This window comes from Mesoplodon mirus (genome assembly GCF_964341445.2).
Source record: "Mesoplodon mirus genome assembly, chromosome: 10".
Lineage (NCBI taxonomy): Eukaryota > Metazoa > Chordata > Mammalia > Artiodactyla > Ziphiidae > Mesoplodon > Mesoplodon mirus.
This window is the reverse complement of record NC_138986.1, coordinates 12,175,498-12,200,091: the sequence shown is the minus strand read 5'-3', so window position 1 is coordinate 12,200,091 and position 24,594 is coordinate 12,175,498. Positions and strand designations below refer to the sequence as shown.

General features: G+C 46.2%; 1 protein-coding gene across 1 annotated transcript in view; it reads left to right on the top strand.

Moving 5' to 3' along the window:
- LOC309811072 (uncharacterized protein) overlaps positions 1-23,523 on the top strand; it is a 49,524-nt gene extending 26,001 nt beyond the window's left edge. Inside the window, exons 3-7 of the mRNA XM_082633586.1 lie at positions 12,558-12,729; positions 18,101-18,122; positions 18,415-18,627; positions 19,434-19,626; positions 22,981-23,523. Coding sequence (XP_082489712.1) covers positions 12,558-12,729; positions 18,101-18,122; positions 18,415-18,518 — 298 coding nt within the window. The 3' untranslated portion in view covers positions 18,519-18,627; positions 19,434-19,626; positions 22,981-23,523. The remainder of the gene's footprint in view (positions 1-12,557; positions 12,730-18,100; positions 18,123-18,414; positions 18,628-19,433; positions 19,627-22,980) is intronic.
- Positions 23,524-24,594: the final 1,071 nt, after the last annotated feature.

Here is a 24,594-nt window from a genome sequence, read left to right as displayed (position 1 = left end):
CAAGGGGGAATAAACCAGCACATGCCAGCCCCACCCTGGCCTACAGGCAGCCCTCCCTTCCAGACAGACACTCATGTGCACATGTGCACATTCTTGCCTGCAATCTCCCTGCCCCCAGGCATAATACACATACCTAAAGGTTTAAGACTCTCCTTAAACATGCACTGGATGGGGACTTCCCTGGAGGTCCAGTGGTTAAGACTTCGCAGTCCTAAATTCGATCCCTGGTCAGGGAACTAGATCCCACATGGCGCAACTAAGAGTCCGCATGCCACAACTAAAGATCCCACGTGCCACAATGAAGATCCCGCACGCAGCAACGAAGGTCCCACGTGCTACAACTAAGCCCCAGAGCAACCAAATAAATGAATAACTATTAAAAAAAAAAAAGCACACACTGGATGTCCACCTGGGGGTCCAAATATGGGACGAGACTGCGGAAAGGCACACCTTGAGTAATTGCTGAATATTCCTCCCGTGTTTCTTTGTATATCACCCCTCTTCCCCTCCCTTAGCCAAGAAGTATTTCCATGAGGCCGTATTTCTCCTGGCTCCTGTCTTTCTTTCCGTCATTGTCTTTTCTTCCCAGCAGAGCGCCAGCCTGAGGTCTCCCTGTGTGGCTGCTACTGTGATCTGTTTCTCCAGAGGCCCACATGCAGCGATTGTTCTGAGCCACTCACGCTCCGCCTCACCCTGTCATGACTGAGGGCGCTGGCAGGAGGCCTTGGGTCTGCATGGGAAGCCAGTCCCGAGTCCCATCATTACTTTATGCAAACCAGTTACGCTCTCTGGTACAAACAGTTCATTGTTGGCTTGAGCCAGGGACTGATACTGTAACATCAGTTCCATCGATCTCAAGAAGACCTCTTCAGCGTAACGTGAAGTGACCTGCTGAACCACTCTCTGAGAATTTATAGGAATCATATTGACCCTGCAGTCATGTCAGGCTTTATTTTTTGAGTTTAGGCAAGTCACTGTGCACAAAAAACCATTGGGTGAGTGTGTGCACATCTGCACAAACAATTTTAAGTCATGATTGCAGAAAATGTGGGGCCTCACCAGTGGGATCAGAATTTTGAAAGATGTGCAAAACCATAGAGAAGAGTGAATAACCAAGGATGAACATGAGAAGGAATTTAGGACAGCGGAAGCCTTAAATGAACCTTGGCTTGCAAAGATGCAAAAGGTGGTAAAAAGGACTTTTAAAACTATCTTTAGGGCTTCCCTGGTGGCGCAGTGGTTGAGAGTCCACCTGCCGATGCAGGGGACATGGGTTCGTGCCCAGGTCCGGGAAGATCCCACATGCCGCAGAGTGGCTGGGCCCGTGAGCCATGGCTGCTGAGCCTGCGCGTCCAGAGCCTGTACTCCGCAACGGGAGAGGCCACAACAGTGAGAGGCCAGCGTACCGCAAAAAAAAAAAAAAAGAAAGAAAAAACTATCTTTAGACAGAAGAAAGTGAGAATGGGGGCTAATCAGTGCCCAGCTGGAGAAATTGAGCATGGGGTGGGCTGCCATTTTTTTCATAGATATCACAGAGGGCATTTAATGAGCAAAGGGGTGTCAGGATCAGGTGACCCCTCCAGACCTGAGAGTCAATGATTCTATGAAACAGATGTTGAAATTCTGTATGAGGTCCACAAACATCCCAGGATGTGAACTAATAAGATAATTCCAGAATTGGGAAGATTGCCAGCTGAAGAGTTATCAGTAATTATGGCTTTTCACCTAGAATGTTTAACGCATTTTCCACAATTACTGAATTTATTCCCAGGACATAGTTTATTCTCTGGGAGAATCCTGTTCGTTCAGTGTGCTCCACTGTTAGCTCATAATACTTTGTACTTAAACAGTCCCTTTCATCTGTGGATCTCAAAGAATTCTATAAGGATTCATTAGTTCTCCCATGGGACTTTCAATTTGTCTGCACACTTGTGAAACGGATAGTAAGCAATTTTGCACCCAGGCAAAGGCAGAATACAGAGATGGTGTCTCCTGGGTGTCCGATTGCTGGGGGCCGAGCTGCCCAAAGGAACGCCAGCCTCTTCCTGCCATTTATTCCCGCCCTTTGTGTCAGATCCTCTGACATTCAACTATCAAATAAGGTATGCAATTTGGGAGAAATTTCCAGACTTCTAATCCGCGTATGGGTTTGAGAAGTATGTGTCCCGTCTGGCTCTGTCTTGTATTCTGTCCCACACACAAACTCACACACAAAGCCAGAGCTGTCTGGAAGGCTCTGGGACGGGACTGAGCACTTTATTGTTGCCTCACCATCCCCCCTCACCCCCACGTCCCACCTTTCCAGCCCCCGTTACCACTTAACACTGTTTAACTAGTAACAGGGAATTCCTCAGGGTCGGAGATGAAGGGAACGCTTACCTCCCACCCCCTGCCGTTCTGACTTTGACACATTTTAACAGTTAAAATCTAAACATAACCTGATGCCTTCATTTCCGCCCCATCTGTCCCTCCTTAACCCCCTACAGTCCAGCTTGCATCCTCTCCCCTCTACCGGAGTCACTTTTTAAACGTCTTCAGTGACCTCCTTGTGGAATTCCACAAGACATTTCTTGGGGTCGTTCCACTTGACCTCCTTGATACTGTTGCCCACCCTGCCCTCCTCCAAAGTCTCTTTTCCCTTGACCTCTGTGGCCCTGAAATCCCTGTTTTCCTTTCCCCTCTCTGGCCGTATCTCTTTCTCATTCGGAGGACATCCAGTGCTGTGGTCCTTGAGCTTCTCTGACCCTCCCGTGGGATCAACTCTTGCCATGCTTATCTCCCACGCGATAGAGATAGCTCTCCCCCTCCCCCAGACTGAAAATCCCAGAGACCTCGTTCACACTTCTCTTCCTCTCATTTTCTATATCCAGTGGCTCACGGAGTTCCTATTTGTCCCCTGAAAAAGCTCTTAGCGCTCACTGCCTTCTCACCTCGGAACCCTAGCACCCAGAGCACTGTCCCCCAAGCTCTTACGATCACGCGCATTAACGAAATCTGTACAATTCACTCTTCCAATTTTTGACTGTTTACGTATTATGTGCTGTATTAATCTGCTAGGGCTGCCACGGACTGGGCGGCTTAAAGAACAGAATTTTATTTTCTCACAGTTCTGGAGGCCAGAAGTCCAAGATCAAGTTGCCATCAGGGTTGGTTTCTGATGAGGCTCTTCTTGCTTGTAGACGGCCACCTCCTTGTACCCTCACACAGCCTCTTTTCTGTGTGTGTGCAGAAAGAGAGAGACAGAGAGGTCTGGTGTCTCTTCCTCTTTTCATAAGGGTCCTACCAAAATAAGGTCCTATCAAAATAACGCTCCGCGGCATGTGGGATCTTCCCAGACCGGGGCACGAACCCATGTCTCCTGCATCGGCAGGTGGACTCTCAACCACTGCGCCACCAGGGAGCCCTATTTAACCTTTAATACCTCCTTAAGGCCCCATCTCCAAATACTGTCTCATTGGGGGTTAGGGCTTCAACATGTGAATTTGGGCACAAGTCAGTCCATAATATCCATATTTTCTATTAAACGGGTCTATTCATTTAAAATACATAAAATAGACTCAAAAAAGATGAGAATTTGAAAAGTAGGTACAAGTAAGAATTCTGATATTTTCTCCCCACATCCCAGGGCATCAGGTCGGTGTACCCGGGATACACACCCTACATTCAAAACCACGGACCTGAGCAATGACTGCAGTGTCCTAACAGATCTGTCCACTGCCGGGCTTTCGTGTCGTCTTCCCATCCAGCTCAACCTCTGTATTAGCCTTTGTAAGGCGGTGGTTTCTTCTTCCCCCTTCCTCAGAAAACATTGGTGCTCTGGGTTGCCCAGGAGAGGCCAGGGCAACTGCCAGCTTGACCTTCAGGGCCCTCCATGTCCCAACAGGACCGCTGCTTCAAGCCGTTGTTCCTCCCGCCGCCTCCCTCGGTACCCGCTTCCTCCTCCTCTGCAGGTCCGGAGCCTGGAGTTCGCATCCTCACCACCTTCCCTCTTCACTCCCACACGTTTGTCTCTCCCTCCTTGAAGCTCTGTCCTATCCTTTGGTTCAGGCTCACCTGCCGTTCAGCAGTGTTACTTCCACTTTCATGGGTGCCATCTTTCCCCCTCAACTGGATTACGGTCTCCAAAAGCTCATGGTCCAGGTTTCTTCTTCATTTTACATCTTCCTCTGAGCACAGACTCCGAGCCTGTCCTCTGTCCTCCTTCCAGTGGTTGTGGCTGGATCGAGACCACCACGAGGGCGTTGGAAGCAGTGACACCATCTGACTTGCTGTGCACGCACGGCCTGGATGTGTTCAGAGAAGGCAGCTTAACACGGCTGAGTTCCTAAACCTACTCCAGCTCAGCTTCCTGCCGATGCTATTTCCCAGAATTTGGTAATATATTCTCCTAAAAATTTAATAGAAGGGAAGTTGGCTGCTCATTGAAAAGTGTACGCTTGACTGCAGACTCAGATTACCTTAATTAATGTTGATGAATGCAAGATTTATTAGCCAAGCAGCCATCTCTTTAGTGCCCAGTGGGGCTCAGGACATGCATGTAAATCATTCCGATAACAATTTCCTGGATTGAGCACTTGGCATTCACCTACCACAAGGTGCACCTATTCCCAGAGTGCAGAGCTGGGATGCTGAGGATGATTTGAGATGATGAACACTCAGGAAAAGAATGACTTTGCACACTGAAAAGGCAGCAAGCCTGGAGCTGTTTCCAAACCATGAATTCTCCTTTAAAACTCACCAGCTAATGCTGGCCTGAGAATTTCAAACCAGTGGACTAAAATGAAGATACCAACTCACTTCCTTAATTTTATCTTTATGGCCCTGTGGCTGCAATCCAGCCATCCAGTTCCCAGAGGCATGCATGGGGACCATGCCATTACTGGGATGATGGCCTTGGAGACCTGTTAGCTGAAACCCACTCTTCTCTGTGAAATGAATGTGTGCAGGCTGCAAATTAGTTTCTTGGTCCACCTTTAGGAGGAGGGGATTGCCCCTCAAATTGAATAGTTTAATATTTAAACTATGTATTTTTTCCTTATCTACATGGTAAACTTGGCAGACTCAGCGAATGTTATAATTGAGCTCAGAGTCCAAAAGTCATTTCATAGTATATGTTTCAAGTATAATGTGGTTCAGTGTCCTGAACCAAGATTATCTCACCAAGCTCTTTGATTGTTACACAGTAGCCAAGGATACTAACCGGCCCTGTGGGTGACACCCACGTAATCTGCAGAGACCATGCAGGTAACCCTCAGGCCATGTTTGTCAGATTAAAGTATAACTGCAACAATCCTGTAACGGTTAGTTGTTGATTTTCTCTTGGTTTCTTCATACTTTTGCATAAGAGCTACCTGTATCTCTTACATGGAAAACAAAGGGCTGAGTTAGAGAGAGGGATGGACCTGGGAAAGGCCAGGGGACGCAAAGAAATGTCTGCTAGTTGAATAGTTCTTTGAGATTTTTGTTCTTTTCATTTTCACAAGAGACCCACAGAGAGGGAATTCGCTGGCAGTCCAGTGGTTAGTACTCCGCGCTTCCACGGCTGAGGACACAGGTTTGATCCCTGGTTGGGGAACTAAGATCCTGCAAGCCACGCAGTGAGGCCAAAAAAAAAAATTAAAAAAAATAAAAAAGAGACAGAGAGACCCACAGAGAAAGAAGGAAAGAAGGAGGGTGGGGGAGAGGAGAGAGGGAGGGAAGGATCAAGAAAAGGAGAAACGAAAGAAAAAGAATGAAAAGAAAGGAAGGGAGGAAGAAGAGAAAGAAAGAAAGTCTCCCCGTGGATCCCATGCGGTTTTGTGAGGCCACCTCTTGGAGGAGAGTTTAACTCAGGACACAGCTTCCCCTCGCAGCCTCCCTCCACCGTGGCTGTTGGCAGGGGCCGCAGGGACATTACAGACGCCACCAGAGAGGGCTGCGGGGCCAGCCTTCTTGCTTCTCCGGGCCCTCGGCTGAGGCCCGTGTGGGGAATAGCCACGTGGGTTGCCAAGTCAAGCATTTTCATGGCCTGAGTCACACAGACAGAGCTTTAACTCTGCGAACACAAACCAGGCAAATAAAGAACAAAATGCCAATCCCAGGAGGCAAGGGAATGATCATTAAGTGCCACTATAGGCCCTCAGGGTAATTCTCTGCACCGTCCTGTTCTGGGCGAGGGTAACGCAAACTCCTAAGGCCTTGTTGAGTATCAGGCCTCCTCACTGTTTTCTTTAAAGCCTGCTTGGAAGCATAAGGGCGCAAACCAGGACGGAGTTCGGAAAGTCTGCGTTCATCGTTGGGGTTTAATTAAAACACACTGAGCCTTGCAGAAGCTTGTGGTTTAGAGTAATGGAAAATTTAGGGAATCAGAAACAGAGACGGATCTGAGGAAGAAAGGTCTGATTTTGTCCTCAAGCCTCTGGATGTCTTGCCTTCCACTTCCTCCCAGACTTGTAGTTGACACCTTCTTAAACATGTGAATTATTTTTCTAATAAAGGATTAATCAATTTTATAATCACAAGTATTTGGTATTTACTTATACAGAGGCATTATCCAAATGTTCATACTATTTCATATTCGCTTCTATTAGGTTAATTTATAAACATATATTTATCATACACCTCCCATGTGCAAAGCAAATGAAGGGTGCAAGGGGTACAATTGTGAGCAAAACTAGTCCAGCCTGGCCCCCTTCCTCATGGAGCTTCTTTTTTTTTTTTAATTTATTTATTTTAGCTGCATTGGGTCTTCGTTGCTGTGCATGGGCTTTCTCTAGTTGCGGCGAGTGGGGGCTACTCTTCGTTGTGGTGCGTGGGCTTCTCATTGCGGTGGCTTCTCTTGTTGTGGAGCATGACTTCTAGAGCACAGGCTCAGTAGTTGTGGTGCATGGGCTTAGCTGCTCCGCGGCATGTGGGATCTTCTCGGGCCAGGGCTCGAACCCGTGTTCCCTGCATCGGCAGGCGGACTCTCAACCACTGCGCCACCAGGGAAGCCTGCAAAGTAAGGTTTTAAGAACATTATTTTCCAGGCATTCTTGTCAAAATCAATGTACAAGCAATCAATCAACTGGTCAAACCAAACAAACTCGATACCGTGTTGGGGGTTAGGGGCTCATATCAGGCAGGTCTATGAGAAGTTTTATTCATCATCATAGCCCCTCCTCCCCAGAGCAATAAATAATGATACAATACTCCTTGCGCTCAGCTGGCTGTGTCAGTGACCTTAGTCAAGTCATTTGATTTCTTACTTTCCTTATCTGTGAAGTGAGGGTTTGGGCTTAATGATCTTTAAGCACCTTTTTTATTACGATCAACACACGAAGCAGGTGCCTGCCGTGGTGGCCAGTGCTTTGACACTTTCCTGTCCATGCCGCCCTCCCACACATGACACGAACATTGGCCACCAGGAGATTAAAGGCAGAGAGAAGGAAGAAATAGGATAAGCACAGCAGAAACATGTCAAGTAAATTATGCCTTCAGACTCGAATTCTAATTATTTCCTCCTGTCTTCCTTCTTCTACTAAATCATGTTCTTCTTTCTTCTGTTATGTAGTGATTGAGTTCATCATCTTTAAGTCATGCATTCATTTGTGGAACACTTCAGGGTGTCCAGTATATTCCAGGACAGGGCTGTGTGTTGAGGATGTGGACATGAACAGTTTGACCTCATATGGTTTTCCCTCTACTAAAATCAGTACATTTTACCCAAAATAGTCCGTTGACACCCTTTTCAATTCTAGGCTGCCCCTCCTGAAAGGCTAGTGTGGAAAATATTTTGCAAACATAATGACCAAAAAAAAGGCTAGTCTTTTTTTTCTTTGAGCTATATCTAATTGCTTAAATTGCAAACCTAAATTTTTGAAAGACAGACCCTACACAATCATCCATTACTCTTGTCTACAGGCATAAACAAATAAAACTCATAGTTGTGTCGTCATATATGCCTTTCCTGTCATCCGTAATAATGTCCCCTGGGAAGAAGTAAGACAGGTGGAATTTTTAAAGTTTTTTGAATCTCTAGTGACAGAGATGCTTATGCTCATTTTATAACACCTACTGTATACCAGATAATAAGTGTATACTGATTCATTTTCTATTTTGGTAAATAACTTTCAGAGAATGGCAGTATATCTTAAAAGGATGATAGATGAAGGACCTCCCTTTAAAAAGAATATTTCAAACTAATTTTCCCCTAATTATATTGGAAGGTTTTTAATGACAAAGTTCATGAAAGGGTCATTGGATTTCAAAAATTCTCCTTGCTCTGTCCATATGACTTAAACGTTTTAAACTAAGAGGGTGTCTGGATTTATGAGCTTCCACCTACATCTTGGACTTAAGGGGGAATAAAAGGTGTTTGGATTTATCTTCATGACCGATTTTATATTCAGGAGAGAACTCTGTCGTGAGGTTGCTTCCCTCAACTATTGTTCATTTCACACAATTGGAACAGAGTTTTCATTTATTTTTAAATTTTTGTTTAATTTAAATTAAAAAACATTTTTTGGCCTAGCCCCGTGGCATGCAGGACCTTAGTTCCCCAACCGGGGATCTAAACTGTGCCCCCTGCAGTGGAAGCGCGGTGCCCTAACCGCTGGACCGCTAGGGAATTCCCATGAACAGATTTTTTTTAACTATTTTATTCAAGTAGAGTTGATTGACCATGTTGCATTATGAACATGTTTTTAATTAAGGTTTACAGGTGAGTCACCATAAAAATGATGCCAACTCTTCTCCCCCCACCCCCCACCGGTGAAGCCATCGAAGGACCCTGCCCTTGTTTTGTGTGAAGGGGCCGTGGGTGAGTGTTGGAAGGTCCCCTCCCCTAACCCCACGTCTGGGAGGGGCATTGCCTGCCGTTTCTCCTCCTCAGTTTAAAAAGGTCCTTCTGGACTTCCCCATCACCAAGACACTCATCTGTCATGATGACTAAGTTAAAGCAACTCGAAGAATTGTTTTTACTTTATTGTCTGCATAAACTAACACCCCCAAGAACTTGCAGGGCGAGTTTAAGGGTGGGCAAACCACACACGTGACCGTGGGAGGGATGGGAAGTCTCCTGTGGCATTTTCCCCAGAAGGTCGGCAGAAATGTGAACCAGTAATTACTTCAGAATACAAACTGCTGTGTCTGTGGGGAAGCAAGAGTGCAGCATTCAGCCTCCCTGAGCCTCGAGACACTGGGCGGGCAGCACACTGGCCCACGGTGCTCATGGCGTCCACTGTTACACAGACTTCCTGTTTCTGATTTCAGGCCTTTCAGAAAATTTCCTGTGAAATGGAAATCCTGACTGGCCTTTTCTGGTGCATTCTTACTACATGGTAGAGAGCTAATTTCATATCACTGAGGAAGCTTTCCCCAAAGGGACTAAAACTGGGCTACTGGAGAAAGTATAAAAACACACGTGCAGGAGACAGGTTAGCGTTCAGGCCCAGTTGCAGTGGATGACTGTGAACGCTTCACACTCCACAGAGGAACTCAGGAGCCCCAGCACTCAGCCCTGTGCAGGGCAAATTTCCAAAGCTGCAGCAGGCCAGTTTCTTTCTGCGTTGAAGAATCACCTCCTTCAAAACCCTTGGGAATTCTCAAACTTCCATATCTATATCATGAATTACATACAACACCAGTTCTCCTTTTAGAAAATTTGATATTTAAACACTAATAATGTTAATATTAAAAAAAAAATGTGTACCTGTCACAGGCAGGGAACGTGCCAAACACCACCCACACGACTCTTCACAACAACCCCACAAAGTAGGAATAGCCCCACTTTACCCATGAGGAAACTGAGGCCAGAGGAAGAGGAAGTAATTAACCCAAAGCCAAACAGCTAAGAAGCAACGGAAGCAGGATTGCAATCAGCTCCATTTGACTCCAGAGCTCATGATCTCAGTGAGTTTATGCTGTATTGCCTCAGTGTAAGTGATACAAACAGCTGCTCTAGTTAATGACTGACTTATGCAAGTGAGGGCAGCTTGGGTGTATTTATTCTGACGAGCGTTTACGGTACCATACCCAAGTGCGTCTGCATTTCCTTAGCAAGGACGGCAGCAGAGAAGCTAAGTGCAGATGGCTTGCTTGTCCTGTTATTATCTGGAATATCCTCTACTCTGAATATCTAATTTTCTTGTCCCTATCTTTTCATGACCACTGAATCAACAGCCACGTTTGCCCCTGTCCTTTAAATAGTGTATGTGTTTTGGAGTAATCAGAAAACAAAGCTACATAAAGAAAACACGAAGAATGTTTTCTGGTGCAGATTGTATTGCAGAATCAAGCTTGGAAATGTGACATAATTTTCAGTTTCCCCATTGATTGAGGCTCTGATGTAAGGGGATTTTTTTTTTTTTTACTTAATTTGTTTATTTTTGGCTGCGTTGGGTCTTCGTTGCTGTGCACGGGCTTTCTCTAGTTGCAGTGAACGGGGGCCACTCTTTTGTTGCGGTGCTCAGGCTTCTCACTGCGGTGGCTTCTCGTTGCGAAGCATGGGCTCTAGGTGCACAGGCTCCAGTAGTTGTGGCACACGGGCTCAGTAGTTGTGGCACATGGGCTTAGTTGCTCCATGGCATGTGAGATCTTCCCGGACCAGGGCTCGAGCCTGTGTCCTCTGCATTGGCAGGTGGATTCCCAACCACAGCACCACCAGGGAAGCCCTAAGGGGATGTTTTACAAAGTCCTTTTTAGTGACAACTCAGACACACCTTCAGATAGAGACATGCCATACAATGCTTGGGCATCAAGCAGAGGCTTAGCTGTCTGAAAGCCACCAGCCTGATGGAGAAGGAATGACCCCGAACCCCCAGGCTAGGCTTGTTTGCTTTCCTCCTGGAGGATAATAGGATGCTAAGTATTGGGTTTAGCTGCCCCTCTCCCCCGGCCCCCAGAATGGTCTGGAACAGGATCAGCTTCACACCCATCATACTCTGGACTGGAACTTCCTCTAAGGCAGGAGCCACGTCGTTACATTCCCAAGGACTTACACTGTGCCTGGAGCAGCTGATGGATGAAGGCGTAGCTAAATGAGTGGGGCTGTTTGAGCAGATGGAAGATTCAGTGGCTTCTGGCTCTCAACGTCACCCTATTTTTTTTTTTTTTTTTTTTTCTGTACGCGGGCCTCTCACTGTTGTGGCCTCTCCCGTTGCAGAGCACAGGCTCCGGACGCGCAGGCTCAGTGGCCATGGCTCACGGGCCCAGCCGCTCCGCGGCACGTGGGATCTTCCCGGACCGGGGCATGAACCCGTGTGCCCTGCATCGGCAGGTGGACTCTCAACCACTGCGCCACCAGGGAAGCCCCAACGTCACCCTATTTTTGTGAAGATGTTTCCATAGAAGAAGGTTTCAGTTTGTATGTTGGACACTCATGGGCCAGACTTTCAAACAACGAAAGAATTCAATAAAAGGATTGGGAGTTAAGAAGATTTCCAAGAAAGATTTCTCTGCACAAATAAATTGACAATGTTACTTGAATAAGAGTCTTCCTTGTGTTTCCCCCATTACCAAATTCTTGGTACTTTAAGCTGGCCCTAAATCTATAGCCCTTGCTCTAGAATTTAGAGCCCCAAACAAAAGCCATGCTGGGGTATATGCCAAATTAAGTAAACCACTGTGCCTAAATATAAATATAAATGCCTGAATGTAAATATCAAAGTTTATTAGGACAACTTGTAGCAGCTTCAACAAAGGGTGGGGCTTCCCTGGTGGTGCAGTGGTTGAGAGTCCGCCTGCCGATGCAGGGGACACGGGTTCGTGCCCCAATCCGGGAAGATCCCACATGCCGTGGAGTGGCTGGGCCCGTGAGCCATGGCCGCTGAGCCTGCGCTCCGCAACGGGAGAGGCCCGCGTACTGCAAAAAAAAAAAAAGTGCTGTCTTTGTATTCTCCAAACTGAAAAACAAAAACAAAAAACACTGCGAGGGCAAGTCTGTTTTTCACGGAAGAATAATTCCTTTGTTGATTGACTCTAGGAGGAATTAAAGAACATTCATACCTAATTAAAACAAGTAAAGTCTAGAGGTGAGTTCAAGAAGGTGGAGTGATTTATGAATCCCACCTCAACACCTTCAACTTGAAGGTGATCAACTTGAGCAGGACTTGCCTGAAGGCAAATATTACCCGGTCTAATTATTAGACCTGAAAAGCAATGTCCATCTTTTTTTTATTATTATTTATTTATTTATTTTTGGCTGCGTTGGGTCTTTGTTGCTGTGCACGGCTTCCTCTAGTTGTGGTGAGCGGGGGCTACTCTTCGTTGCGGTGCGTGGGCTCTAGGCACGCGGGCTTCAGTAGTTGTGGCACACAGGCTCAGTAGTTGTGGCACACGGGCTCAGTAGTTGTGACGCACGGGCTTAGTTGCTCCGTGGCATGTGGGATCTTCGCGGACCAGGGCTTGAACCCGTGTCTCCTGCATTGGCAGGCGGATTCTTAACCACTGCACCACCAGGGAAGCCCCACAATTTCAGTCTTAATGATGCTCATATCCTATTTTACACAAAGACGAGATGTACTAGGAGCGATAGCTCTAAATTTCAATGTTAAGAGTCTATGTGAGAAATGTTTATTTAAACAATATTTTTATTACAGTTTCATAAATACAGAAAATGCACTGGACGTAAGTTACAGTTTTGTGGATTTACTCAAACAAACACACCTGTGGAACCACAATCCAGTTCAAGAAATAGAACATTCCCAGAACTCCTCCCTTCTCCCTGCCCTCACAGCCACCAAAGGTAACCGCTCTCCTGACTCCTACACGGTAAATTAGTTTCACCTAGTTTTGAACTTTATATAATTGGAACCACCTAGTACCTATTAATTTATGTCTGCCTTCTTTCTCTCAACATCACGTTTGTAAGATTCATACATGAGTTGATTAATTTACTATGCTGTACAGTATTCTGTAATATAAATATACCACACTTGATTTATCCATTCTACTGTTGAGGGACATTTGAATTGTTTCTCATGTGGTCTATTTCTTTTTCTTTTTCTTTTTTTTTTTGCGGTACGCGGGCCTCTCACCGTTGTGGCCTCTCCCGTTGCGGAGCACAGGCTCCGGACGCGCAGGCTCAGCGACCATGGCTCATGGGCCCAGCCACTCCGCGGCATGTTGGATCTTCCCGGACCCGGGGCACGAACCCGTGTCCCCTGCATCAGCAGGCGGACTCTCAACCACTGCGCCACCAGGGAAGCCCTAGTCTATTTCATACAAGTAATGATGCTACATTCTTATACCCACACTGGGCACACTCTAAGTGCATTTCCGTTAGGTGTATAGACTGGGGAAAAATTGCTGGGTCATTGCAGCTATTGTTTTTGTGGTTGTTGACAAAAAGTTTTTCCAAAGTGTTTGTATGAATTTACACTCCCACCAGCAATTTATGAGACTCACGCATGTCCTTGCTGACACTTGATATTATCTTTTTAATTTTAGCCATTTGGAGGGTACGTAATGGGGTGTCTTTGTGGCCTTATGCCTGAGGTGGAGCATCTTTTCAAGTGTTTATTAGCTATTTGAATATCTTCTATTGTATAGTAAATGTCCAATCTTTTTTTTTTTTTTTTTTTTTTGCGGTATGCGGGCCTCTCACTGCTGTGGCCTCTTCCGTTGCGCAGCACAGGCTCCAGACGCACAGGCTCAGCGGCCATGGCTCACGGGCCCAGCCGCTCTGAGGGGCATGTGGGATTTTCCCAGACCGGGGCACGAACCCGTGCCCCCTGCATCGGCAGGCGGACTCTCAACCACTGCGCGACCAGGGAAGCCCCAAATGTCCAATCTTTTGCCTATTTTTTAATTGCAATGACTTTTTAATATAAATTTATTTATTCATTTATTTATTTTTGGCTGCGTTGGGTCTTTGTTGCTGTGCGTGGACTTTCTCTAGTTGCAGCGAGCAGGGGCTACTCTTCGTTGTGGGGCACGGGCTTCTCATTGCGGTGGCTTCTCTTGTTGCATAGCACAGGCTCTAGAGCGCAGGCTCAGTAGTTGTGGCACGCGGGCTTAGTTGCTCTGCGGCATGTGGGATCTTCCCAGACCAGGAATCAAACCCGTGTTCCCTATATGGGCAGGCAGATTTTAAACCACTTTGCCACCAGGGAAGTCCGACTTTTTTTTTTAATTAATTGATTCATCAACGTTTATATATATTCTGGATACCAGACCTTTATGGGATCCATTATCACAGATACCTTCTCTCTGGCTGTCTTGGCAGCTCAGTGATCGGAAAATGCCCCAAGGGGAAAAGGAATCCAAACACTGTGCTCCTCTCTCCAACATTCCCTTTTCTCAGGGATTTTGGTCTAAGGCTTCAGTGTCCGGGCAGCTCTTTGATGACTCCCAAGCATGTGAGCTCATCTGGATTTCCTGCTAGCTGTTTGCATGAGAAGGGTTAGTCTAATATAAGCTGTTCCTTTATCTCCAGAAGCAAAACGTCAAGAATGAGACTGTGGTTTAAAAAAAAAAAAAAAAAAATGTTGGGGGGGGTACCTCCCTGGCGGTCCAGTGGTTAAGACTCCATGCTTCCACTGCAGGGGGCATGGGTTCGATCCCTGGTCAGGGAAGTAAGATCCCACATGCTGCAGGGCGTGGCCAAGAAATTAAAAAAAAAAAATGAGACTCTTGGTTTGGGGTGTTTCCAAGGAAAACTGTAGAATAGAGAAGCATGTCTGATATCCTAAGGGCCATCTGCACACACAGAGCAGAGAAACACCCTTCCTGGGCTGGGGCTGAGCTGGTGTGGAGCTGGGATAAAGGCAGGATGAGGAATGCTGTGTGGGGTTCTGCCCTCTGACCCTTGGGCCTTGTCCCTGGGGATGGGCAAAAAATAAACCAGAGAAAAGCTTGGGGATCCCCAAGCGTGTCCTCCCGGTTTAGCCCACAGAAACTTTGGGAAAACCCCATCTAGTGGAGCTGTGAACTGAAAAAGAAAAATAAAAAGCTAGACTGATAGCCAGAGGACAGCTCTCAAGTCCTGTGTGCCCAAGGGCTCCAAGTGCGGTGGAAGGGGACTTCCAAAACCTGTCTATCCCTCAAAGCAAAGCACAGAGCTGGGCTGAAAATAGCCCGGCAGACAGGGGGAGGCCTCCCAGTTGAGAGAAGGAGGACACAGTCTGTGGAGTCCTATTGATGGAAGTCCGTGGTGGGACGGGTGATGGCAGTTTTTGCTACAAAGACTAAGCTCGATGCCCAGGTCCAGGCAAGACAGACACGGGGAGGACTGGGGCAAGTCCGCCAAGCGCATCCCTCACCCAGGCCGGCTTGGCCCTGCTTCTCGAGAGCGCCTGGCCTGACCCACACCCAGCCTCCTCCTGGAACTTACTTACATCTAGAGAGAAGAAGAAAAGAGATTAGGAACTGAGGAAAACCCAGATTAACAAACTAAATTTCAGAAAGAGATTAGATTTTTTTTTTTTTTTTTTTTTTGCAGTATGCGGGCCTCTCACTGTCGTGGCCCCTCCCGTTGCGGTGCACAGGCTCAGCGGCCATGGCTCACGGGCCCAGCCGCTCCGCGGCATGTGGGATCCTCCCGGACCGGGGCACGAACCCGTGTCCCCTGCCTCGGCAGGCGGACTCTCAACCACTGCGCCACCAGGGAAGCCCCAAGAGATTAGATTTTTAAGCCGGAAGGGACTGAATTTCTTTGGGGGTGAGATTTCTTTTTCCACAACTGTTCTGGATTGAATCATGTCTCCTCAAAAGATATGTTGAAGGCCTGGTACCTGTAAATGTGATTTTATTGGAAAGATGGTCTTTGCAGAGGTAATCAAGCTGAGATGAGGTCATTAGGGTAGGCCCTAATCCAATATGATTGGTGTCCCTTTACAAAGAGGAGAAGAGGGCTTCCCTGGTGGTGCAGTGGTTAAGAATCCGCCTGCCAATGCAGGGGACACGGGTTCAAGCCCCGGTCTGGGAAGATCCCACATGCTGTGGAGCAACTAAGCCCGTGCTCCACAACTACTGAGCCTGCACTTTAGAGCCCACGAGCCACAACTACTGAACCCGCGTGCCACAACTACTGAAATCCACGCACCTATAGCCTGTGCTCTGCAATAAGAGAAGCCACCGCAACAAGAAGCCTGTGCACCGCAACAAAGACTAGTCCCTGCTCGTCGCAACTAGAGAAAGCCTGTGCGCAGCAACGAAGACCTAACGCAAACAAAAATAAAGAAATAAATTGAAAAAAAAAATGAAGAGGAGAAGAGGGAATTCCCTGGTGGTCCAGTTGTTAGCACTCTGTGCTCTCATTACCAAGGGCCCAGGTTCAATCCCTGATCCGGGAACTAAGGTCCCACAAGCTGTTTTGTGTGGCCAAAAAAAAAAAAAAAAAAAAAAGGGAAACTGAAAAACAATCCAAAAAACCAAATCATTAGAAAAAAAGAAGAAAAGGAAGAGAGACAGAGACCCATTGGGAGATTCCACGTGACGACAGAGGCAGAGATGGGAGTGATGTTCCTACAAGCCCAGGGACTCCGAGGATTACAGGCAACCACCAGAAGCTACGAGAGAGGCATGGAACAGATTCTCCCCTCGAGGTTTCGCAGAGACCATGGTCCTGCAGACACTCTGATTTCGGACTTCTGGCCTCCAGGACTATGAGACAATAAGTTTCTGTTGTTTAAAGCCACCCAGTTTGTGGACATTTTTTAGGGCAACCTTAGCAAACGAGTACAACTACAAACTGTAAATGGGGGCTGATGAACTAAGTTGAGACCAATTATGGAAAAGGAAAGACAATTAGATTTCTGTACCTGTCCCCACATTTTATATTAACTCAGGCATTGAGCTTGTATTATATTCCTTACAAAGGTAACCTTTCATGTCACCTTTGCATCTGGGCGACCCTGATCTGCTTCTCTCCATGTAGCCATTCCCCGAGTTTATATGCTTTCCTGGTTCTTGTTTCATTAAGCTAGCCTGAACTGGCTCAAGTCAGAATTCACACCAACTGAGGAAATGGATACAGTTTACAACCAAGTATACTTTGCAGTAAAAAAAACAAACAAATGAACAAAAGCAACAACCACAACAAACAGGTCAAGGTCTCACCAGGAAGGGAATTAGTGACAGTTACAGTGTTTTCTCATACAAACGTGTACCATCAGGGTCAATCTGTTGGGGTGACTGAAGGGGTCCGGGGAGGCCTCCTCGGTCAGATGCTTGTACAGGTGTCTGAGATCCATCCTGTGGCATCATTCCTTTGCTTCTTGAAGGCGTCATCCGTTTTACAATTAAAGCACAAATATCTCCCAAGAAAGTTCAGTTCACAGCTTAAGCTCTTAGCAACAGCTGACAGATGTTTGTTGTGTGATGTCTGTCCTGGGCCTAGGGGAGAGGTAAGGATGGATCAAGGAAGGCCATGGCCAGCTTCCCAGTGTGGCTGAGCGTGAGGTCATCATAATCATTCACAGGCAATATTTGATGAGCATCCATGTTGTTATGATGACAATTAACTTAGAAAGCATGAACTATACTTTCAAAATAGAAAGGAGCTCATTAATAAAACAAAGAGTCCTGTCTTCCCCATATGATTGGTGGTGAGGCCCATCTACTCTGGGTCAGTTGCCCACTAGCTCTGTGACCATGGCAGGCTGCTTATCCTTTTTAACCCCCAAGTTATGGCTCATCTGTGAAATGGGCTAATAGTGTTACCTAGCTCATTAGGTGCTTACAAGATGCAAGTGAAATCAATTATCTAAAGCCCTGATGCTATTGCTTGGCGCAGAGTAAGTGCTCAAGAAATGTTAGTATATCATCCATCTGTGACTTTTCTCCCGTCAGGTTAGTGCGTGGTTGGGTTTCTTCATGCAGTGCTGGTTTTGTGCTAAAATCATCTGTGTTGTTCCACAGAGTGGCTAGGGCTGTATTAATATGAATTCAGACATCAGCGCATCAGAGAGTAGTCAAGACCCCCAACGCTGGGCAGCACCTGCACTGTGCCCCTTATTGTGTATTTTTCCTGTTTGAAAATATGCTGAAGTAAAAGAAAGCATCCAGATAAGAGAAATCCCACAGCTGTTTTTAGCTTGTAAAACATTTACTGCTCACTGTGTGCTTTACAAATACAAAGTCGTTTGACCCCCATACGATTCCATCAGGTAAAACCTATTATTATCCTCATTTTACACAGGAGGCGACGGCGACACAGAGGGGTAAGTCATTTCCCGGGGTCGCCAGGCTAGTGTAAGAAGGGGACGCTTCTCCTCCCATTATGTCTCTATCCACTTTCCTTGAAAATGTGTGCCAGTCAGAGCTTTATGGACATTTTCAGTGTGACCACATCTGGGATGATGGAGGGTGATCTGGCCAAAAAAGGAAGTGGATTGAATTTTTAGGGAAGAGGAGCCTCTGTGGACCATGTACCCTCTTCTGGCAGGCAGAGGGTGAGGGTAAGAGCTGGCATCCCTGAGGAGTTCTGACAGCCTTCTTTATCTCCACCCCCAGGGGAAGAAGCCGAGCAGCCTGAGACACTGAGGCAGTTATCAGTCGCCAGCTCCCGGATGACAGAGCGGAGGAGAAAGGAGATTTTCAGAACCCGGTTATGTTAGACATATTAACAGAGGAATCTAACGTGACAGAAGGAAAAAGAAGAGGAGATTCTTGCCCCCGAGGGCAAAGCATTTAGTTGCCACATCACTGAACGGGGCTTTGCAAAAGGTGTGTGCACGGTAAGAGTTGAACCCAGCTCCGCTGAGGAAACAGATATCCCCCTGTGGAGCGAGGGCCCGTAGTGCCTGGGACGTTCCAAGTCCCTGGCCAGTTACCAGGACGCCTCCGACCGGCCCTCCCCAACCAAGGTCCACTGGCCCATTGGGGAGGGGGCAATGGTGAGGGAACAGGAGGCCTAATGCTTGGGAAGCATAGAGCTGGCAACACCCAGACGGCTCCTAGAAGAGGCTCAGACAGATGCCATTTCTGCCGGGTCCTGAAGCGTGAGAGCATTACTGGGAGTTGGCTGCAGCTGTCTGGGCAGTACTGCTGGGTGTGGTGGGGGACGGGAAGAGAGGATTGGAAACTGTCTAGGAGGTAACAAGGTGAAGACTGGAGACCCGATGGTTGTGGGAGTGAAGGTCAGGAGAGGTCAAAGGCGGCTCCCAGCAGCTTGGGAAATAGGGATGCTACTGACTGAGGCAGGAGGCGGGATAGAGGAGGAGGACGTCTGGGGAGGCATCACAATGGCGAGGTGGGTGGATAAAGGCCACACCTCCAGGGCCGGGAGTCAGGGTAGCGTGGAATCATTCTCTGGATTTTTTGGGGTGGAGGACGGGGGAGAGATGTTGCCCCACTAGTAAGTTGTTTTTTTTTTTAATGGAATTGTGTTGGATTGGAAATGAAATAGGGACAAAATGTAACTTTCTTTGTGGGTAGCAGGCAGGGAAGGGGCTGAGGTGGTGGGCCGTGAGGCTGTGAAGCACTTGGGTGACTCTTAGACTTATTGCTTGTTCCTTGGCTTATTTTCACAGGAGCTGGTAGATGGATGCGCTAACAGCAGGTCTCCACCACTGCCCGTCACTCACCCCTCTGTTCAGCTTGGCCCTGGGATGATGCTGGGGAGACACAAAAGTACCTCTAGCATTTCCTCAGGATGGCTTGTTTCTCATGACCTCGTCACAGTGAAAAGAAGATGGATTTCTCAACCTCTTCCTCCTGCAGTAGGTAAACCTGGAGTGCCTTCAGGTTTCTGTGCAAGCAGGTAGCAACGGGAGCACTATTGGTTAGTGAGAGTCATCAGGGGTGGGCGCCTTTCTCAGTTGAATTTCAGGTCCAGGTAGGACTCTGCACAAATTGATAATATCCTCTTGCTGTAGGAAATTGTATCAATACTTGAACAAAGAAATTGTCAAAAGCTTGTGACAAATTGGGTCCCTCTATTTCAAAGGATCCAAAATTGCTTTACAAATTCTCTTATGGCCCCGCGGGCTAAGAGCATATGATGAAAGGGGCAATCTGTGAGGCCAGAGGTAAAAAGCAAAGCAGCCCCCTGCACCCAGCTTCTGCTTGTCTCCTATTCTCGGGGCTGCTTGTTTAAAACTAGCTGTCTGTTTTTATTAGCGAATTCCACAAGGGAAAGTATGCTTACTGAGACTCTCATTACAATGACATGGAATAATAAGAAAATATGCAAACAGAGTTCCCCATCCCTTCTTGGGAGAAGGGGATGGAAGGTGGAGGTGAGGAAGAACACAGATTATTCCAGAGGCATAAAGAGTAGACAACAACTATGTTTCTTTTTTTTCTTTCTTTTCCTTTAAAAAATGGTAAAATAGAAATATTTTCAAAACTCTTGACATAATAGCAGGGAAAAATTGTGGGCAGAAAGATTTCATTAATCCTGTAACTTTGGGGAACCACTACAGATGTTGATGGTAGTTTTAAAATCTAGAAGAGAACATTTCAAAGCCAAAGTGATTTAAAAATTTTTTTTATGGAAACTTGCTCTTTACAGTGTAAAGACACAAAGCTACCCTCTTATAGAAAGGTTATATATAGTCCTATCGAAAACTGTATCAATTTAAAAGCCTGGAGTGTGGATTTTAAAGCTTGTGGCTTATTTAAAGCTTCTAATGAGAAAGTGAGGGTGAAAAAGCAAACAGTAGCCAGGAATCAAGGTATTATTACTCTAACTTAAGACAATAAAGATTTATTAATTGATGTATCTGTTAATTCAATAAGTATTTATATAATGTGCAAGATACAGAGTTTAAAAAGCAGGGTTTTTTCCTGCATGACACAATTTCCCCATTCTATCACCAAAGTTTGTAAATTTCTTTTAAAAAATGCAGTAGAATGAAGCTGTTAAAAGAATCAAGTAAGTCTATAGGTACTGACATGCAAATATGTTTATTTCATATATATGTAAGTTTGTGATGTATAGTATGTATTTGATGAATATTTACTATAATTGTTATAGGATATCCTGAGACTTTCTTTTCCTTTCTTTTTTTTTTTTTTTTTTTTTTTGCGGTACTGGGGCCTCTCACTGTTGTGGCCTCTCCCGTTGCGGAGCACAGGCTCCGGATGCGCAGGCTCAGCAGCCATGGCTCACAGGCCCAGCCGCTCCGTGGCATGTGGGATCTTCCCGGACTGGGGCACGAACCTGCGTCCCCTGCATCGGCAGGTGGACTCTCAACCACTGCGCCACCAGGGAAGCCCTCTTTTCCTTTCTTTTGAGATGTATTGGACCAAGGAGAAATTGGCAAGCATGTAAATCTGAGCTCAAGGTCAGGTTTTGGCTCATTTAATACCCCAGCTTTGAAACTGAAACCCACAAATTACATATCATCACCAAATTATAACTTTTAGAGGACGTACCTAACAGTTAATGTGATTTATTCTCACTACACACTGGTATGCCTAAACGGATTTCATAGCTCTACTTACGAGGAGAAAGCTGCTAGTTCTAATATCCTGGTGGAAGTCCATTCTCTAGGTCATTTAGTTCAAAACTCACTTCCCTTGTGAAGGATCTTGTCCATATATCAGATGGCTCCACGCCAACAACCCTCAGCTTCAGATGTGGTTTAAATGATCTTTGTCCACGAGCAGAAGATGATCTGTTTTGCCTCCTTTCTGACCCACTTAGAACTGTCACATGCAAACCCCAAACCCCAATACTTTCAATAATAATAAGCAGCAGCAGTTATATAACAGAGAGTTAGGAAGACTGTGACGTTGAGGGGTGAGGGGAAATGACCCAACAGAGCGAACAGGGCTGGGAGGAAGTACAAGGAATTCAGGAAGAGCCCAACCAGAGAACCTGCAACAAAGTCCAAGAACAAGTTTAATGGCACAAGGGAATTGAAAAAGTGGAACTCAGGGCCATAAAGGGAAACTTGAGAGAAAAGGCTTGCTCATATTGTGTACGTTTTGCATTTCATGGAAAGTTTTTGGGTTCAGCAAACACATTTCCTAGGCTGAGGGCTCCAGTGAAACGTAAGGCTGGCTATGTAACCAGCTGGCAAGCAAGAATTGACTGGACATCTTTAAAGTATTATAAGCATTATAATTGGTACTTTATTTTTTTATTTTTTATTTTATTTTTATTTTTTGCGGTATGCGGGCCTCTCACCGTTTTGGCCTCTCCCGTTGCGGAGCACAGGCTCCGGACGCGCAGGCTCAGCGGCCATGGCTCACGGGCCCAGCCGCTCCGCGGCACGTGGGATCTTCCCGGACCGGGGCACAAACCCGCGTCCCCTGCATCGGCAGGCGGACTCTCAACCACTGCGCCACCAGGGAAGCCCGGTACTTTATTTTGATTCAAAAAATATTAACTTTTACATTTTCAGATATGTTTATCAGACTTAGTTTATTTATAAATTATGAAAAATGAAACAAACTTAAAATAACATGAGTTTTATCAACTTAGAACAATCCATGTTACAGGCATTTTTTTTCAAGGATATGCCTTTTGAGAGTGAAGCCCAAGGTTAAAAGTCTTTCACTGGGTGTTGGAGGGTGTCTGTGTATGGGTTACACAGGAGCCAGACCAGTGCATTGGTAACTTGGGCTGATCCACTCAAAGCTCACTCACAAATATGAGTAGCATACTTCCCAGGGAGCGCTGAGGACCTCTGTTTCCTCTTGGGAGATGTGGGGAGATGCTTTCCAGCTCAGGGATGGAGTAGAGACAGGATCAGCCCTGGCCAAGAGAGAGTCTCTGTGGGATTAAACGAGATTTTTCGACCTGGAATCTTGAGCAATCTTCTAAACAAACATAGACCTTTTATCATGGGGTAGTAATCCTATCAGGCGACCTTTTGGTTTTCACTTTTCTTTCAAGAATATATCAGTTAGCCTCTAGTAACTTGTCAGCAGAAAGGAAAAATGGGTCAAAGGAATCCAAGAGAAAGAAAGATCCATCACCCCGTGAGCAGGTGTACCGCCTGGCCTCCCACTATACATCATACACATGTGCAAATGGTTTGCAGGCCGTGCAGGGTGCATCCAGAATATTGGGTTAAACGCAGCTTTTTGGAATTGTAATCAGGCCCACTGCCTTCTTTCTTTCAGGAGTTTGAAAAGTGCCGTGGAGTAGATCGTGCAAGCTCCTGAAACAGCCGCTAAAAGAACCGTTTGTATTCTGCCAGTGATCTTCAGAAAGGAGAGATGCAGCCTCCCCTGAAAAGGCTATCCTCTGACTTCTCCAAAGTTAGCCTGACCCACTGGCAGAGATGCCTGCCTACACTGGGGAGACGCTGGGCTGGAGTCAGTGTGGTCTTTGTCTGTTTACTGGATCCTGGGGCACTGGGAGGGAGGCTGCATGGAGCCTGTTAGTTTGGGGCATGAAGTCATAGGAAAGCACTTAGTGGAAGTAACCAGCGCTGGGATCCTCCTTCTCACCCCCAAACAAGCTGTAAAAGTGAATTTGAGCTCCGTGGAGATAAGTATTAAACGCAGTCATTCTTTTTTTTTTTTTTAACATCCTTATTGGAGTATAATTGCTTTACAATGGTGTGTTAGTTTCTGCTTTATAACAAAGTGAATCAGTTATACATATACATATGTCCCCATATCTCCTCCCTCTTGTGTCTCCCTCCCTCCCGCCCTATCCCACCCCTCTAGGTGGTCACAAAGCACCGGGCTGATCTCCCTGTGCTATGTGGCTGCTTCCCACTAGCTGTCTGTTTTACATTTGGTAGTGTATATATGTCCATGCCACTCTCTCACTTTGTCACAGCTTACCCTTCCCCCTCCCCATATCCTCAAGTCCATCCTCTAGTAGGTCTGTGTCTTTATTCCCGTCTTACCCCTAGGTTCTTCATGACCTTTTTTTTTTGTCTTAGATTCCATATATATGTGTTAGCATACGGTATTTGTCTTTCTCTTTCTGACTTACTTCACTCTGTATGACAGACTCTAGGTCCATTCACCTCACTACAAATAACTCAATTTCGTTTCTTTTTAAATGCAGTCATTCTTGACTGGTATTCCACTGTGTGTGTGTGTGTGTGTGTGTGTGTGTGTGTGTGTGATGTCACTTCTGGCGGGGCCCGGGCTGAGGCAGAGAGTTTACTTGGCAAGAAGATTCTCTTTCCTCAGGTTTTGGGAAAGAGAAAAGAGAACAAAACCCCCCACAACTTCCAAAACAAACAAAAAACTTCCAAAAACTAGAAAGGTGTTTTAAGAAAACTCATTCTGACATAGTACAGAGGAAGGATGGCTTGTTTTCTGAAGTGTCCTACTACCAGAAAGTCCAACGAAATACTGCCCAGTACTGGAAAGATTTTGGAAATGAATTTCAATTCTGCTAACATTGCTAGATACCCTCTAGGTGCCAGAAAATGTACGAAGTTACTGGGGATAAAAAGATGAATTGGGCTGATCCCTTACTTCAAGGAATTTAGATTTGAGTAATTTAAGTATGAAGAGCCTGCAAGAGAATAGGACAGAATGGTTATTTCTAGGGAGTGGGGTTACAGCTAATATCTAACTTTTTGGTAAATACTAGGATACTGTAGCTGAAGAGTTTTGGTGGCTATGAAGTGAGTGGATGGTGAGGACACTGGGGCCGCCTCTTTTAAAAACAGGCTGTTCTGGTCTTTGCCAGGGGTGGAGATTTGAGTTTACCTTTGAGAGTAGGTTTGCTTTAATTGGGCCTTTGGTTATTCTACAGGGAAGCGATCC